The sequence below is a fragment of the Brassica napus genome, chromosome C1 (assembly GCF_020379485.1).
Source record: "Brassica napus cultivar Da-Ae chromosome C1, Da-Ae, whole genome shotgun sequence".
In the NCBI taxonomy this organism is placed as follows: domain Eukaryota; kingdom Viridiplantae; phylum Streptophyta; class Magnoliopsida; order Brassicales; family Brassicaceae; genus Brassica; species Brassica napus.
Window position 1 is genome coordinate 15441569 of NC_063444.1, and position 18540 is coordinate 15460108.

Here is an 18540-nt window from a genome sequence, read left to right on the forward strand (position 1 = left end):
GCAACATCCATGGTAAGAAGTTACAAAAAACATCCATGGTGAGATAATTAAATTTGCATCACTTTATAACTTTTTCATCAAAACACAATACACGATTCATCAATATACAGTAACTCCTTCAGATTCGTTTTTTTGGTGTGTTGCAATTTATTATATAAAGAACTTTAAGTATCTGGGCAAATACTACTACTTCATCACTATCTTCTGCAGCAAGTCCGAATCATTCTATACCTCACATGGTTTGATATTCTATTAAATAATTGTGTAACTCGATTGTTTCCCCTCCAAGCTAAGAAAAAATAATAATATATAATAGTAAACTTCATAACACAATCATTTTGGTAAATATAGTTTCGATTATAATGTTTATCTAAGTAACTGTTACTGTCATTTGCTCACTCTTAGTATCCAAGTTTTGGCAAATTTGAGTGATCTAACATGTCAACTAACACTTTCATTACAAACAAAACACTTGTTTATGTCGACAAGGGACAAGCGGTGCAACCGTCCCGGACCCAAACTTGTATCCCACATATGTAAAAGGTCCAATATTTTTTTATAAAAATATATAAAAAATATAAATAGAATAAATAGAACTGAAAAAGACCTAAAAATATTTGATATGTATATAGTTTTATTTTCATCACAAATATACAAAATATTAATGATTAAATTTTAAAAATATGTTAAATATTATCTGAATATAAATCGTAAATAGTAAAAAAAATTATTTTGTCCTAAGGTCCATAACCATGTTAAGTCGATCCTGATTCAAATTATATACTACTATTTTCTAGGGAAATTGCAAACATTTTATAGGGAAATTGCAAACATTTTATATTATCATTTATCAACTTGCACTGTTTTTTTTAGCAAAAAAAAAAAAAAAACTTGCGCTGTCTTCTTATTCTCGTCACTGCACTACAAGAAAACAACAAGGATACTGAGGGAAAAAATCGTCGAAATTTCGTCAGAATAACGTTATTCCGACAACATACCGACGAAACAAGTCCTCGGAAATAATTCCTCGGAATTTCTTCTTTCCTCGGAAATCCCTCGGAATTTTCCGACGGAATTCCGAGGAAACAAATTTCCGAGGAAATTCCGAGGATCACTAGTTTGTCGGAAATCTCCTCGGAATATATCGAGGGAGAACTTCGTCGGGATATTTCCTCGGAACTTCATCGATCGATGCGTTTTTGGACATATATACATTGATCGATCTGTTTATAAAAAAACGTTCGGAATATACCGAGGGACATCTTCCTCGGAATATTCCGAGGAACATGTCCCTCGGTATATTCCGAGGAACATGTCCCTCGGTATATTCCGAGGAAAGGTGTCCCTCGGTATATTCCGAGGAAGATGTCCCTCGGTATATTCCGAACGTTTTTTTATAAACAGATCGATCGATGGATATATGTCCAAAAACGCATCGATCGATTGAGTAAAAACTATAATTAATTTCCTCGGAATGTAAAAAATATTTATTTTTTTAAAAAAATAAAATTTTTTTAAAAAAATAAAATTTTTGAAATTTAAATTCGAAAATATAAAATTAAAATTAAAATTGAAATCATATTAATTAATATTCAAAGTTTCACAAATAAAAATAAAACATTCCGAGTTTTTGGAAAAAAAAAACTACGGGTCTGGCACGTCCGGGAACACCTCGTTCGGGTACATCCTCTGCATCATCTCCATCATTTGCTGGTTCAGCCTCCTATGTGCCTCATAGCCCGCCTGTTGAGCCGCCATCTGGGTCTCCAACAAAGATATATATATATTAAAAATATTTTTAAATCCCAAATAATAGTTTTTAATCACAAAAAAGCTTTATAGATATTAAAAATGTTTTGTAAAATCCAAAAAATCGAATTTATATACAAAAAAGATTTTGTAAAATCCAAAAAATCGAATTTATATAGAAAAATCGTTTTGTAAAATACAAAAATCGATTTTATATACAAAAATCGAGTTTATAAATACAAAAAAAAAAAAATTATAAAAAAATTCTAAATCAATTCAACAAAACAAATTATTCAACCAAATCACAATTCTAAACCTATTATGCAACCAAATCACAATCCTAACCAATCACCCTAAAAAAAATCTATCAAAACTACACAAAAACCTAACAAATAGAACTTAAGAGAGTGGGATAGGGTCCTTACATGATTTGTGTAAGAGAAGGGGGAGATCGCCGGATTTCAGAGGGAAATCACCGGAGAGAAGAGAGGAGTCGCGCAGAGGAAGAAGAGAGAAATGGGGAAGAAGAAGCGGCTCGTGGTTATAAAACCTAGGGTCCGACGGACATTATCTGTCGGAATTCTAATTTCAATTTTCGCGAAATATTTGCCCGGTAAAATGAAAATATTCAGAGGAAATTCCGACGGATAGTAAAATATCCGTCGGAATCTCCTCAGAATATTCCGAGGAAATTCCGAGGAACTAGTGTTTGGGGTTTCAAAACATCAATTTTTTTTTGCCGTATTTCATTTCTTATACAATTGTAATGCATACCATTGAGGATTCTTTGTATAGATGAGGAAACCCTTTTCTTCCTCGGAATTCCGTCGGAATATTCCGAGAAAATTCCGAGGAACTAGTGTTTGGGGTTTCAATACGTCAATTTTTTTTTAAAACGGATCGATCGATGGATATATGTACAAAAACGCATCGATCGATAGAGTATATCAGGTGTTCCTCGGAATTTCCTCGGAATATTCTGAGGCTTTTCCGAGGAAACAGGGTATGGGGTAACAATGTGATCGATCGAGAACAAAATCTCGTACGTTTTTTTATAAACGGATCGATCGATGTATATATATCCAAAAAATCATCGATCGATCACTAAGATGGACCAAAGCGTGACAATGTGATCGATCGATTAGATTATCCCACCGATCGATCGAGAACATCAAGTGTTCCTCAGAATTTCCTCGGAAAATCTCGTAAGTTTTTTTATAAACGGATCGATCGATGGATATATGTCCGAAAACGCATCGATCGATCACTAAGATGGACCAAAGCGTAACAATGTGATCGATCGATTAGATTATCCAATCGATCGATCGAGAATATCAAGTGTTCCTCGGAATTTCTTCGGAAAATTCCGAGGCTTTTCCGAGGAAAGAGGGTATATCAAGTGTTCATCGGAATTTCCTCGGTATTTCTTAAAAAAAAAAAAAAATCAATGGTAGTCTGTTTCCGAGTCATCATCACCAGATGAATCTGAATCTGGATCTTGGTGAAACTCTCCAATCACTGGTTCATCCTCTACGTGAACGACGGAATTCCGACGGGAACGAGAATCGAGAGAAACAAAAACTCTCGTCGCAAGCACAAGTTTGGGGGTAGGTTGTATGGTGTAAGAATGACGGGCCATAGAGAATACTGTCTTCCACTATTGCCAATCGGACTGAAACCATCAGTACATAATCCAAGGTAGACATTTCTTCTCTCATACGCAAAGTTGGGATACTTTGATTGGAAATGCTTCCACGCTTTTGCATCTGAAGGATGTCTGATCTCACCATCTGTTGAGTGCTCCGCATGCCATCTCATTGGTTGCGCTGTGCGTTCAGACAGATACAACCTCTGCAACCTTTCCGTCAAAGGTAAATACCACATCCTTTTATATGGCACTGGAACTCTTCCACTCGTATCTTTATAACGAGGCTTTCCACAAAATTTGCATGTAACCCGTTGTTCATCCGCCCTCCAATAAATCATGCAGTTGTCGCTGCATACATCTATTACCTGATACGATAAACCAAGACCAGCTACGAGTTTCTGAACCTCGTAGTATGAACCAGGAGCTACATTATCCTCGGGTAGAATACCTTTTACAAAATCAGCAATCACATCCACACAGTCTTCAGCCAAATTATAATTTGTTTTAATGCCCATCAATCTTGTAGCAGATGATAAAGCTGAATGACCATCTCTGCAACCTTCGTACAATGGTTGCTTTCCAGCATCCAACATATCATAAAATCTCCTAGCTTGTGCATTGGGTAAATCTTTCCCTCTAAAATGATCATTTACCATCTGCTCAGTACCTACATCATAATCTACATCCGTTCTAATTGGTTCTTCTAATCTAACTGCTGGCTGAGGTTCACTAGTACTACCATGTTCATAATCAGTTTCCCCATGATGATACCAAATTTTGTAACTTTGTGTAAACCCACTCAAATATAGATGAGTCCAAACATTCCACTCTTTAATAACCTTTCTATTTTTACAATTAGAGCAAGGACATCTTAACATACATGTTTTTGCTTCCGGTTGTCGGTGAACTAACCCCATGAATTCGGTTATACCTCGTTGGTATTCTTCCGTAAGCAATCTCGTGTTCGGATCCAAATGAGGTCGATCGATCCAAGAACGAAAATAATTTGAAGAAGACATATTTTTTATGAATCAAATTCGTGTGTAAATAGAGTAAGAGGGAGGATGAAGATATGGAGTGAATGAAGAAGAAGAGGAGTGCTTGTATTTATAGTTTAAATTCTGCCGACAGACCAAGGAAATTCCGACGGAATTCCGACGCCAACGGCTAGTTCGTCGGAATTTCCTCGGAATTTTGTAAAATCCCCCAACGGCTCTCCAACGGCTATAATATTTCCTCGGAATTCATCGGTTTTTTCCGAGGAACACATATTTCCTCGGAATATTCCGACGGATTCATATTTCCTCGGAATTCCGTCGGTATATTCCGAAGAAATTCCGAGGAAACCAAATTTTGTGTTTCCTCGGAATTTCCTCGGAAATTCCTCGGGATATTCCGAGGATTTCATTTTCCGTCGGAATGTCCGTCAGAATATCGCTGTTTTCTTATAGTGCTAGTAGCACAAAAGTTGAGACTTGTTAGAAATAAACACACCTACCAAACTTCGATGCCGTGTACCAATTTACATAAATGAAATATAGACATATTGGCTAGTTGAAAAGATTCTATTTGGTCAGATGGCTAATTTAGTCGCCGGTATCTCAAAGTTAGAGCAAAGTAGACATGTACTGGAAAATTGAAAAACGAAGGCCTCAAAGTTAATGCGCTAAAATCAGCTTGTTTCGAGGTTTCGCATTAGATTTGTATAATTGAATGTGATTTGCGATGAATAAGGAGATGAAGAAATTTGATAGACTATACTTCCATCTGTTTCACAAAAATTATCATTTTAACAATTTTCACATAGATTTTAAAAATGATTAACATTAATTTCAAGGCAATTCTCTTACATAGCCTTTTTAAGCTTTTGGTACAAAAATGGTCTTCGAAAAAAAAAAAGACCAAAATAGGTTTTTTACTTTGAAAATTTTAATATTTATTTTTTATTTTTTAAAATTTGAAACAAAATCCCCAAAACTCTATACCTTAACGCTAAACCCTAAGTATAAATTAATTAACCCTGAATATAACTCTAGGCAAATACATTTTTACCCTTTAATAAAACTTATTTTGGTCATTTTCTTCGTTGAACACTATTTTTGCGGTAAAAACTTAAAAAAAGTTATCCTAAAGAATTTCTCTTAGTTAAAATTATTTATAAAATTAATACATTGTGTAATTAATATTAATATTTTTGTAAACAAATTATATTATAATTTTAAAATAGTATTTTGAAAGTAATAAAAAATATCAAAATAACATTTTTATGAAACAAAAAGTAAAAGATGAAACAAAGTTCAGTGAAGTCTTCCGGGAACTTAATCAGAACTTGCAAAACTGATTTGATTAACTAATAGTAGTATCCTACATCAAACCCTTACTTCCTTTAGTACGTATTAATGATCCTTAATCCTTTAATCTTGCGAAGTTTGGTAAAATTAAGGAAATTGCATGTTGTAAGACAAATAAAATATTTAAGTACAAGTAAACAGTCAATATAGAAGTCTGTGTGTTATTCGGGTGAAGTGGGTGTGTCGGCGTACAGAACGAAGGGACCCATATGGGCATATGATTAAATCATTTATTAAATATTAAATAAATGAGAAAAGAAAAGAAAAGAAAAGAAAAAAAAGAAAAAAAAAAAAGAAAAGAGAAAGAATCAAAGAAACTTTCTACTATGAAAATCTCTCTCTCCTCTTTCTTCTTCTTCTACATGTGAATATCTGAGCGTCAAGTGCATGTGCTCGCTATTGGATCTCAAATCATCGTTTATACAGCTTTTACTTCTCTATCTCGTAGCTGTCACGAAACATTCTCTTTCACTTCTCTCTCTCTGCTAAAATAAATCAGAAACATATCAACATTCTTGAACAGAGCCATTAGTTCTTCAACTCTCCTGCTGAATCTTAAATTTACTCATCTTCTGTGTTTGTTTGTTGGATCTTTAAATGGATCCAAGAACAAGACTTGACTACGCTCTGTTTCAACTCACTCCCACCAGGACAAGGTAGTTCTTAAACTCAAAACGGCATTTATTTCTTTCTTTTTTTTGTTCTTGACCATGTTTGATTCTCTGTTTTTTTTTTTTTTTTGTCTTTTTCCTGTCTGAAGATGCGAGCTTATGATTTTCTCCGGTGGTGAGAACGAGAAGCTTGCTTCCGGAATTTTTCAACCGTTCGTCACGCATCTCAAAAGCGTCAGAGATCAGATTTCTAAAGGCGGATACTCCGTCACTCTCCGTCCTTCCTCCGGCGCCGGCGTCAATTGGTTTACCAAAGTGACGCTTCAGAGGTAAAAAAAAAAAAAAGCTCTCTCCGTCTTCTAGTAATCATTTGTCTGAGAATGTGCTAAACTTTTGCTTCCGAAATTGGTTAAAGATTTGTGCGATTCGTGACCACTCCGGAGGTTCTTGAGAGGTCCGTGACATTAGAGAAGGAGATTGAGCAGATCGAGGATTCGATTCAGTCTAATGCAGCCGCCATTTCCGGCGAAGCAGAAGGTAACATCATGTTCGGACACAGACATGCTTTATGTTATTAAAACATGAATCAGGGATTTGCAATTGTTGTTTTGACTAATATTTTTCCAACGTCCTGTATATAGGAAACGAGCTGGGTACTACTCAGAAGTCTACGGCTTTATCAAAGGTTATTCCTTTTTAATGCTCAAAGCTCTGAGTTCTTGATTAATGTTTCAGTTGGTTATTGACTCTGTTTGTATTTGTATAGGCACAAGGTGAATCTGATGGCCAAGAAAATTCTAAGTAAGTTTTAGCATAGCCTTCCTTTGTTGTTATTGTCTTGATCGGTTTTGTGAAGTAGATGACAAGCGGTGAAATGAATGTAACAGGGTTGGTCTTCAGCGTGTTCTTGAAACCCGCAAAGCGGCTTTGTGCAAAGAGCAAGCCATGGCTTACGCTAGAGCTTTGGTTGTTGGGTTTGAATTGGACTACATGGACGATCTCTTGTCCTTCGCAGATGCTTTTGGAGCTTCGCGTTTAAGGTTAGTAACTGAAACCATCCATGTCCTTGTGTGCATTTGTATGAAGATGGTGAATAAATCACTTTTGTGTTGCGTTCAGGGAAGCATGTGTTAACTTTGTGGACTTGTGCAAGAGAAAGAACGAAGATAGGATGTGGGTGGACCAAATCACGGCAATGCAAGCCTTTCCCAGGCCTGAGCTATCCTTCATGGGTGACTCTGGGATCATACTCGCTGGGGAAGAGAATGATATCGTCAAACAAGGGAACAACATGGATGCAATGAGCCAGGGTAGCTTTGAGACTAGCCAAGGTCCTCCTCAGATGTCAATCCCCTGGCCAAACCATTATCCTCCTCAGTACATGCAAGGACATGGCTATCCTCCTTATATGTATCCCGGCCAGCCACAGTACTTCCCTCAGTGGCCTGTCAACATGGGAGGAGATGTGGAGTCAAGTGAGAAGACTTCCAAGAAGAAAAAGAAGAAGAAGAAAAACAAGAAGAAGAAGTATGAATCTTCCGAGGAGCAAAGCGATGAGTCCAGCGCCGAGACTGTATCAGAGGAGGGGAATGAAGGGAAGAAATCATCTAGAAAAGTTGTTATACGCAACATAAACTACATAACTTCAAAGAGAAACGGAGCCAAGGATAGCGATTCTGATGAGTCTGTAGACGAAGAAGAAGAAGGCTTTGTGGATGGAGACTCCATCAAGCAGCAAGTGGAGGAAGCTATTGGCTCGCTGGAGAAACGGCATAAATCGACTTCACGCCGTAGCAGGAGGAAGCACAAAAGTCATAGTGAAGATGAGGAGGACTCAGGTAGTAAAGAAACTAAAGGGAATGATAACTGGGATGCCTTCCAAAACCTTCTTTTAAAAGACAAAGATTCAGACCAGGAAACAGCTTCGTGTCCGTTGAACATGGAGTCAGAAGTTGTGAGCAAGAGAGAGCTGCCTTCGGATGATTCTTTCTTGGTTGCAAATGGGAATGAGGATTGGGGGAGGGAGAGCAGTATTAAGAAACTTGATGCCGGTGAGAATGTTAGGCTGATGAGAAGAGAGAACAACTATGACGATGATATGATGATGAATCCTGGTAGAGGAGATGAATCAAGAAGCTACTCACAGGCAGAGATGTCTGTTTATAGTGGGAAGCTCCGAGCTAGAAATGAGACGGAGGAAGACTGGTTCATACGTAACCAAGCAGACACTGAAAGAGATGTCAAAACCTTTGTAGGAGACGATTTGCATGTAACAAAGAGAAGTGGGAGAGATGTCCTGACTGATGACTCGTTCATGATCCATTCTCGTGTTGAGAGCCAAGTGGAAGAGTCTCGGTTAAGGACAGAGATCATGGACTCTGACGTTTATGGAACCACCAAACAAGAAAACTCCTCTGCACCGGAGGAGATTAACAACAGACAAGAGCCGGATGATCTTTTCATGGTTCTTGGACGTGAACAAGATGTTACACCTGCGATGGTGTCGTGGACCCCTGAGATTGACTTCGAGGCTAACGCTTTGGCTGAAGAGAAACGCAAAAACGATTTGGAAACTGCTGCAAAGGCCTCTGAACAGACTTCAGATGTTAAAGAAAAGAAACTTCGTGTCGTTAGAAAGGATGCAAAGACAAGAGCAGCAAGTAGACCTGACCCTGCTTTGAAAGCTAAGAGAGCTCCCTGGGGAAGTAGAGCAGCTGCCACCAAAACCAAATCCGAGCTGGTAAATTTCGCTTAACTAACAGCGTTTCATTTTTCTTGATTAGTTTCACTCTGGTTCTATAAATTGGTACGAAACAATTTTCTTAAAATTTAATTAATACTAATCAAATCGGTTTAAACCATTTTAATCGGTTTAAACCATTTTAAATCATTCTAAATTGGTTTAAACTATTTTAAATTGGTTTTAGTAGAACTAAATTAGTCTAAATATGTTAAATTAAACAATAATGTTAGTATAAATCCACAATTTTGTCTTTTTTGTTTTGTTTTGTATATATACTTATGATAATTCATCAAAATAATTTTATAATAAAACCAAAAACTAAAATATCGTATATAAATGTGAAATATATATAAAATAAATTAATAATTCATCAACGCCTAGAGTTCTGAATTAATAAAATGCTTCTAGTTACAGCCTAACGATTAACATTGGTTTCACTTTTTCTCACTTGGATTTGGTATTTTGATAGGAGGAAGAGAGGAAGAAGAGAATGGAAGAACTTTTAATTCAGAGGCAAAAGAGAATCGCTGCGAAGAGTTCTGGCAGTAATGTATCAAGTCCCTTGGCCTCCAAGAAAACTCCTACTGGAACCAAAACCGTGAAGACCTCGAATGACAAGACACCAGCAGAAGCCGTGAAGGCTAAGCCGTTACTGAGAAGTTCCACCATTGAGCGCCTTGCTGTTGCCAGGACAGCACCAAAGGAGCCACAACAAAAACCAGTAACCAAAAGAACATCAAAACCTCTAGGAAACAAGACAGAGAAACCTCAAGACAAGAAACCTAGTAGAAAAAGTCCGGGACTTTCTCGTGACCCGAGTCTCGAAATCAAGGAAACAGTGGAGGAAGAATCACAGTCTTACTTGCCGGTGAAGCAAGTTGATGAACTTCCTCCTGCTGCTTCTTCTGTTGATGACTTCAAAGACATTAAAGAGATGCATAGCTTGCCGAATGAAACAATCACCAATCATCAGAAAGTAGAAGATCAGAGGAAGATTGATGATGAGGAGATAGTGAAGAAGACATCCGTCTGCGAAGACAAGCAAGTCACTAACAACCTTTGTTCGGAGGATGTTGAAGAAGTTAAGGCTTCACCGCCAAAACCACTGTCTCCAAAGAAGTCGGTGACGTTTTCAGAGACAAACATGGAGGAGAAGTATTTCTTCTCACCAACGGTGTCGGAGACTGACGTCTCGACGCCGCCGGCTACTGAACAAGATCACTCGAGGAAGAAATGGAACAGTGAAGAGACGTCTCCGAAGGCTACGGCCAAAGGCTTCAGAAAGCTTCTTATGTTTGGAAGGAAAAAATGAAAGATTCTATAGTTACTACAACGACGTCGTGTTGAGTTGCCAGGGTTTAATACTTTTTATCTTTTATTCTTTAAATTGTTTGTTGTGTGATATTAAATTCTGCTGCGGTGTTTATCAATTTGATTTGGCTGTTTATATATTATTGTTGATGTGTTGTTTACAACATTTGAGTGAATACATATCGGTTTGGTGAGTTTGAATAAAGTAAGGTTATTTGGATTTTGTAACTAAACTATTTGATTGTGATCATTATAATAAACTGTTGGACCAATATTTTATTGGTTATATGTGAAAACGAAATGGACCATATTGAGCCAATCATCTAATAAGCTTCTAATAAGCCTCTGAGACATGATGATTAATGAATGGAAGTAGAGAAAGTCTCACATCGGGGAGAACTCGAACAAATGAGGAGTATATATATGTATTCACTTTAACTCTTGTTTAAATGGCGCACATGAGAGGATAGGCTCGCCCTTCACGCGCGCGCCGCCGCCGCCATCCGGCTCGGCGTGGTCCTGGGTTTTGGCCTCCGGCCCAATAAAATTCTTTTTGGACCAAGTTAATTTTAACGTTTTGTCATTACGTTTCTAAAAAACAGCATGACATTTGTGTATAAACGACATGTAGTTCGTATAAAAACGACACGAAGTTTATCTGTTCGAAATGGATCAGAACGAGTCAACAAGAGAGAAACTTGCGGAGAAAGCTGCTCAACGTTCCACTCCGAGATCTTTAAGAGATTTTCGGAAAACGGTCACAACATTTTCGAAAAACCGCTTCTCGTCTCCTCTTTAAATACGGACTCTCCTCCTCTTCATTTTTCACCTCTTTTCATATCGAAAACCAACAGCAAAAAATCTCTTAATGTAAGTCATAAAAACCGAGAGTGTTTCGTAGAATTTATAGTTCGATAGGGGGTTCACGAGTGAAGCGTGAATCGTCTGCCATGGTTGTATCCTGGGACTCGATATTCGTATAGTCTCGTCTCACTAACGGAGCGAATATTTAGAGTTAAGGAAAGAGATCATATCTCGACTCCATGTATCTTTGCGAATAAGATTCTTATCGTTCTTGTATTCATTTTTTACATTCGTCTATTTCCTTAACATCGCTTTTATTTTATCGTTTATGTCAGTCCGGTTTACTGGCTTTGACAATCTTAACTCTAAATCGCTTTATGTCTAAAGCTCAAATCGGGTTGAAGAACGATTTATAAAAACGGGTTTTGGAACGGTGTTTGCGATTTCCTTTCTAACTCTTCCGCGAAACGTTTGTTATTTTTCTCATAAACGGTTTGCGTTTTGCTCTGTAGAACTATCGAAAAACGTTTATTGATATACGATTCATAAAAACCTTTTCTGGTTTCGTTCAAAACGATGTTTACGATTTGCTTATCCGCGAAACGTTTCTTTGTTCTTTTGTAAACGTGTTTGCGAACTGCATTATAGCCCTTACGCGAAACGTTTCCTATGTATTTCATAACGATTTACGGATTGCTTTCTAGCATTATCGCGAAAAGTTTTTGAAATACGACTCTTAAAACAAAGTACATGAATCGTTTCCATAACCGCTTCCTTAAGCGAGTTTATGAAACATTCTAAGTCTATACAAAACGGTTTCTGCGAACGCTTCTCTAAGCGAGTTTGGAAAACGTTTTTTCCAGACTAATATCGATATGATTTGGCTCAAACACCAAAAATGACCATCGATTTCAAACTATTATTTTTCTTTAAATAATATGTTATTTGTTGAATGGAGTACTGATTCGCTTTCATGTTTTTCTCTACAGAAAAAACAATGACGAACGATAACAACACCCCCATTGACACCACGGATGTCATTCAGACTCCACTCAACGTTGCAGCAACTGATGCAACCATGACAAATGTTGGAAACATCACAGCGTCAACCGCTGCAGCAACAACAACCACTACCCTTCCAGTGGGTAATGCTGCTGATGAGACCACACGCCGTAGTCTATTCGGTGCTGGTATTTATCAGACGGGTTCAGTTTCAGGAACCGCAAGTGATCCGGTGGCAGTTCAAACTCCTTCGTCTGTACCTAACTTGTTCACTCAAGGACTGATACCAGACAAGTTTGATGGCAAATGCTTCAAAACGTGGCAGAAGAAGATGATGTTCTTCCTGACAACGATGAAGCTGAACAAGTTCATCCAGGAGACAAGCCCCTTATTCCTTACGGGATTGATGATGTTCACAGTCTTGTAACTGTTGACATATCGGTGCATTCCGACTTCATCTGCAAAGGGTATATTTTGGGTCGTCTCATTGACCCTTTGTACCGTGTCTACTGTGAGATCCCCACGGCAAAAGAGCTATGGAGATCACTAGACAAGAAGTACATAGGTGAGGACGCTGGCTGCCAGAAGTATGTGGTTGCAAAGTTCCATGACTTCAAAATGGTGGATTCAAAACCCATCATGGATCAGGTGGAAGCGTTTCAGCTCATTTGCCATGAAATCGCTTCTGAAGGAATGTTCATCTGTGAGACATTCACAACTCTCAGCTTCATTGAAAATCTTCCTCCAAGCTATGCGGATTTCAAGAACTACTTGAAGCACAAGAAGAAGAAGATGGGGCTCGAGGAGCTCATCCCGAGGCTTCAGATGGAATCCGGAAACCGAACTGCTGACAAGGTCACTGCTAAGGAGCGCAGTGTCAACATGGCTGAGCACAAAGGCAAAGGAAAGTCACACACTGATTCTCCTGCCAAGCCTTCCAAAACTGCTGCAGCCTTGAAGGCTTCTGGAAAAAACTTCAAGAACAAAGGTATTGAGATCAATGCGAATGTGGAGAAGTTCAAGGGGAAATGTCACTACTGCCACAAAGTGGGGCACAAGACTGTTAAGTGTCGCAAAAAGATCAAGGATGAGAAGGCTCAGGAAAATCTCACTGAGGAGGATCTCGTTGCTGTGGTGACTGAAGCCAACATGGTTGAAAGCAACAACCCCAAGGAATGGTGGTATGACACTGGTGCAACCACCCACATTTGCACCGATAGGGCGATGTTCAGCACCTATCAGAAAAGCGAGACTCAGGAGAAGCTCAGGATGGGAAACACTGCAGTCTCCAAGATTGAAGGACGCGGCAATGTGATTTTGAAGATGACATCTGGACGTGAGGTCACTCTGACGAATGTGAAGCATGTGACTGACATGAGGAAGAACCTGGTCTCAGAAACCTTGCTCAGCAAGAATGGATTCGCCATAAGTTTTGAGGCGGACATGCTCGTGAGTAGGAAGAATGAGATGTATTTGGGAAAGGGGTATGTTAAGGGTGGACTTGTCAAGTTGAATGTAATGACAGTCTCTCCGAAAGTTGTAGCTCCAAAAGTTTCAATGAATAAGAAAGAGCCAGTTGCTTATTTGGTTGAGTCTTTTAATATATGGCATGAAATATTAGGCCATGTAAACTACAAATCTATACAAATATTAATGAATTTAAATCTAGTTCATAAATGCAAAACAAGTAAACAAAAATGTGAAGCATGCGTACATGCTAAGCTCATAAAAACGCCATCACCTCGTGTTGAAAGAACTAATAAACCTCTAGATTTAATTCACACCGATTTATGTGATTTAAAATACATACAAACTAGAGGTGGGAAAATATAATTTGTGACCTTCATAGATGACTTCACAAAATATTGTTATGTATATTTATTACATAGCAAAGATGAAACCTTAGAAAAATTCAAAGAATTTAAACTCGAGGTCGAAAATCAGCTTAAAACAACTATTAAAGTAGTTAGAAACGACAGAAGAGGCGAGTATGACGGTCCATTCAATACATTCTGTAAAGAACATGGAATAATCCATCAAACTACAGCTCTTTACTCACCAGAATCTTATGGAGTTGCTGAACGCAAGAATCAAACTCTAAAAGAGATGATGAATGCAATGTTGCAGGAATCTGGGTTACCCCAGAACATGTGGGGGGGAAGCGTTGCTTACCACTAATTATATCCTCAACAAAATTCCACGCAAAGTAACTGGCAAAACTTCATATGAATTATGGAAAGGTAATTTACCTTCGTATAAATACTTCAAAGTGTGGGGGTGCTTGGCAAAAGTTGCGGTCCCACCACCAAAGAAGGTCACTATTGAACCTAAAACAGTGGATATTCATCGGATATGCACATAATAGTAGTGCTTATCAATTTCTGGTACATAAATCTGCAATATCAGACATTCATGAAAATACAGTCATGGAATCAAGAAATACATCTTTCTTCGAAAATAATTTTCCATATAAGGAAAAACAAGGTTCAAAACGAACTCGAGAAGAAAGAGACAATGACAAGAACTCAGAAACTGAGATAAACGTCGAGATTTCTATAAATGATATTTCAGAAAATGAAGAAAAAGATGAACCTCGAAGAAGCAGAAGAGCTCGCAAGGAAAAATACTTTGGTGAAGATTTCCTAATGGCATTTTTAGTAGAAAATGTTCCAAAAACTTTGGTAGAAGCCATGGCTTCACCAGAAGCTCCTTTTTGGAACGAAGCTGTCAGGAGTGAATTTTACTCTATCATGCAAAATTATACATGGTACATAACAGATTTACCACCTGGCTGCAAAGCATTAGGAAATAAATGGATAATGACACGAAAACCTGGTGGATTGTAGTTCAAGGATTCCGACAAAAGTAAGGCTTTGACTATTTTGATACAAATTCTCCAGTAACGAGAATAACATCAATAAGACTGATGATAGCAATCGCAGCCTTAAGAGATCTAGAAATCCATCAAATGGATGTAAAAACCGTTTTTCTAAATGGTGATTTAGAAGAGGAAATTTACATGAAACAACTTGAAGGTTTTGTCGTTCCCGGACAGGAAGACAAAGTATGCCGACTTGTAAAGTCACTTTATGGGCTTAAGCAAGCTTCTAAACAATGGTACGAAAAATTTGACAATACAATGATGTCAAAAGGTTTCAAAATAAATGAATGTGACAAATGCATATACTACAAAACAACCAAAAATGTGTATGTTTTGCTATGTCTACATGTAGATGATACTCATTATTGGAAGCAATAAAGATATTATCAATCAAACAAAGAACGTGCTCAAAGGGACATTTGAGATGAAAGACTTGGGATTGGTAGATCTAATTCTCGGGGTTAAAGTTATAAGAAACTCAAACGGAATTACCTTAACCCAATCTCATTATGCTCAAACTATATTAGAGAGATTTAAAAATTACTCTAAAAGTACGACAAAAACTCCTTTAGATCCCCAAATGCACTTGACAAAGAATTCAGGTGAAGCGGTGTCCCAAAACGAGTATGCACGTGTGATCGGAAGTCTTATGTGCTTGACTAATTGTACGAGACCAGATATAGCATATGCAGTAAACATACTTAGTCGATATACAAGTAATCCAGGTCATACACACTGGAAAGCTATAACGAGAGTACTTAATTACTTGCGCTACACAAAAGATTTTGGGCTTCACTATGGTATAGAACCAGCAATTTTAGAAGGATACAGTGATGCTAACTGGATATCAGGTTCTAAAAACTCAAAATCCACAAGTGGATATGTATTTACACTAGGAGGAGCAGCAATATCAAGGAAATCTACCAAACAAACAGTGTTAGCAAGATCCACAATGGAATCTGAGTTCATAGCCTTAGACAAAGCAGCAGAAGAAGCTGAATGGCTTAGAAATTTTTTGGAAGATATTCCTATGTGGGAGAAACCTGTGCCAGCTATACGCATACATTGTGATAGTCAATCAGCTATAGCTCGGGCTCAGAGTAATCTCTACAATGGTAAATCTCGTCACATCAGAAGACGACATAAAACCATTAGACAACTTATCTCAACTGGTGTAATCACAATAAACTACATCAAATCGGCTGACAACCTAGCAGATCCATTTACAAAAGGTTTGCCACGAGATGTTGTTGCTAAATCATCAAAAGGAATGGGTTTAAAGCCTATAACGAATGAGGATGCTTGATTGCAACCCTACCTATCATGACTGGAGATCCCAAGACGTAGGTTCAAAGGTAAAACAAAATCAAACTGAATCTAACCAAAGCACTTGAGACACAGTAGTCTCTTCCCAGCTCCTAAGATGATAAAAGTGCTAACAAATGTGAGAAGGATAAACATAAGCTTTTAATGATTCCATAGCTTCCAAAGCGGAGTATTACTCAATACTTTTCATGGTCAATCACCTAATGAGTGTGAAATGGGGTCGTTTCTAAGAGAATGAATGCAAGGCTATATTATCTAAGTTCACTCATGAAAACCAGGAATAGTTCAGGGCCACAATGAACACAATAGAGAACTAAGTTATACGAGAAAATGAAGATGTGTTATGCATGTCGTATCGGTCTACATAAAACACTGGTTGGTTCAAGACATCATGTTCACCCTCTGGTAAAGTAAACCCGGCAGATATTAACTATGAGTGGTTCAAGGCTTAAAAATGCCACCAACTCAAACACAGTGAATTTTTTCTTAAACACTCTCGGTAAGTCTGTCTAGTCTAGTCATGATTAGAATATGTATTTTTTTAGAGTCTATCGAGTCTGCATTTAGTCTACATATGTTTAGAGTCATTTCTATTCATGTGGGAGATTGTTGGACCAATATTTTATTCGTTATATGAGAAAACGAAATGGGCCATTGGGCCAATCATCTAATAAGCCATTGAGGCATGATGATTAATGAATGGAAGTAAAGAAAGTCCCACATCATGGAGAACTGGAACAAATGAGGAGTATATATATGTACTCACTCTAACTCTGGTTCAAATGGCGCACATGAAAGGATAGGCTCGCCCCCCACGCGCGCGCCGACGCCGCCAGCCGGCCGGCTCCGCTCGGCGTGGGCTTGGGCTTGGGCTTGGGCTTGGGCTTGGGTCTTGGGTCTTGGTGGAGGCCCTCCGGCCCAATAAGATTCTTTTTGGACCAAGTTAAACTTAACGTTTCGTCATTCCATTTCTAAAAAACAGCATGACATTTGTGTATAAACGACATATAGTTCGTATAAAAACGACACGAAGTTTATCTATTCGAAATGGATCAGAACGAGTCAATAAGAGAGAAACTTGCGGAGAAAGCTGCTCAACGTTCCATTCCGAGATCTTTGAGAGATTTTCGGAAAACGGTCACAACAGTTTCGAAAAACCACTCCTCGTTTCCTTTTTAAATACAGACTCTCCTCCTCTTCTTTTTTCACCTCTTTTCGTATCGAAAAACCAACAGCAAAAAATCTCTTAGTGTAAGTCATAAAAACCGAGAGTGTTTCGTAGAATTTATAGTTTGATAGGGCGTTCATGAGTGAAGCGTGAATCGTCTGCCATGGTTGTATCCTGAAACTCGATATTCGTACAGTCCCGTCTCACTAACGGATCGAATATTTAGAGTTAAGGAAAGAGATCATATCTCGACTCCATGTATCTTTGCGAATACGAGTTCTTATCGTTCTTGTATTCGTTTTTTACATTCGTCTATTTCCTTAACATCGCTTTTATTTTATCATTTACGTCAGTCCGGTTTACCAGATTTTACATAAATAACTTCGCAGGGTAAATTTATATAAAAATTATTTTTAAAAAAATATTTTATGAAAAAAAAAATTATATTATTGATCGAATTAATATATTTGGCCCTTAAACAATTTTTAAAAAACTTTTTTGTTAATTACGTAATTTGTTTACTAATGAACTGATCCCATTTTAAAAAATATTTTAGGTCAAAAAATGATTTATCGCATTAAAACCTAACGTTTAGGTCGAAAAATTTCATGCCTACTATTTGGTTACAACGAAACTATGTCAGCTCGGTTTTATATCATGATTTAGCAGTTTAAAAGTTAATTATGGTCTTGACAAAAAAGAGTTAATTATGGTTATGAGAAGTTTACGCTCATGTGCCAATCCTATCTATCTTCGATATTTTTCTCTTTTTTGTGTCATTTTGGTTATTGTTCGATATAAATATTGATTTTTAAGTTTATTCTCATTTCTTTCTTTTATTTTAGCCTCAGATTTAGAGAATATTTAAGATTCAAAATTATTAAAGAGATACATACTTAGGTTAAATCGTTAAGATATGCACCTTGTGCAGAATAAATACTTATTT

The 18540-nt window shown here is 37.6% G+C and overlaps 1 protein-coding gene across 1 annotated transcript; it reads left to right on the forward strand.

The window, feature by feature from the left end:
* The first annotated feature begins 6045 nt into the window (after nt 1-6045).
* On the forward strand, nt 6046-10633 carry LOC106373201 (COP1-interacting protein 7). Its single transcript, XM_048744288.1, has 8 exons — nt 6046-6404; nt 6509-6688; nt 6775-6896; nt 7001-7044; nt 7126-7160; nt 7247-7399; nt 7479-9099; nt 9572-10633. Exons 1-8 carry the CDS (start codon nt 6346-6348, stop codon nt 10412-10414), a joined length of 3057 nt encoding a protein of 1018 aa, XP_048600245.1. The 5' UTR covers nt 6046-6345; the 3' UTR covers nt 10415-10633.
* The last annotated feature ends 7907 nt before the right edge of the window (nt 10634-18540 follow it).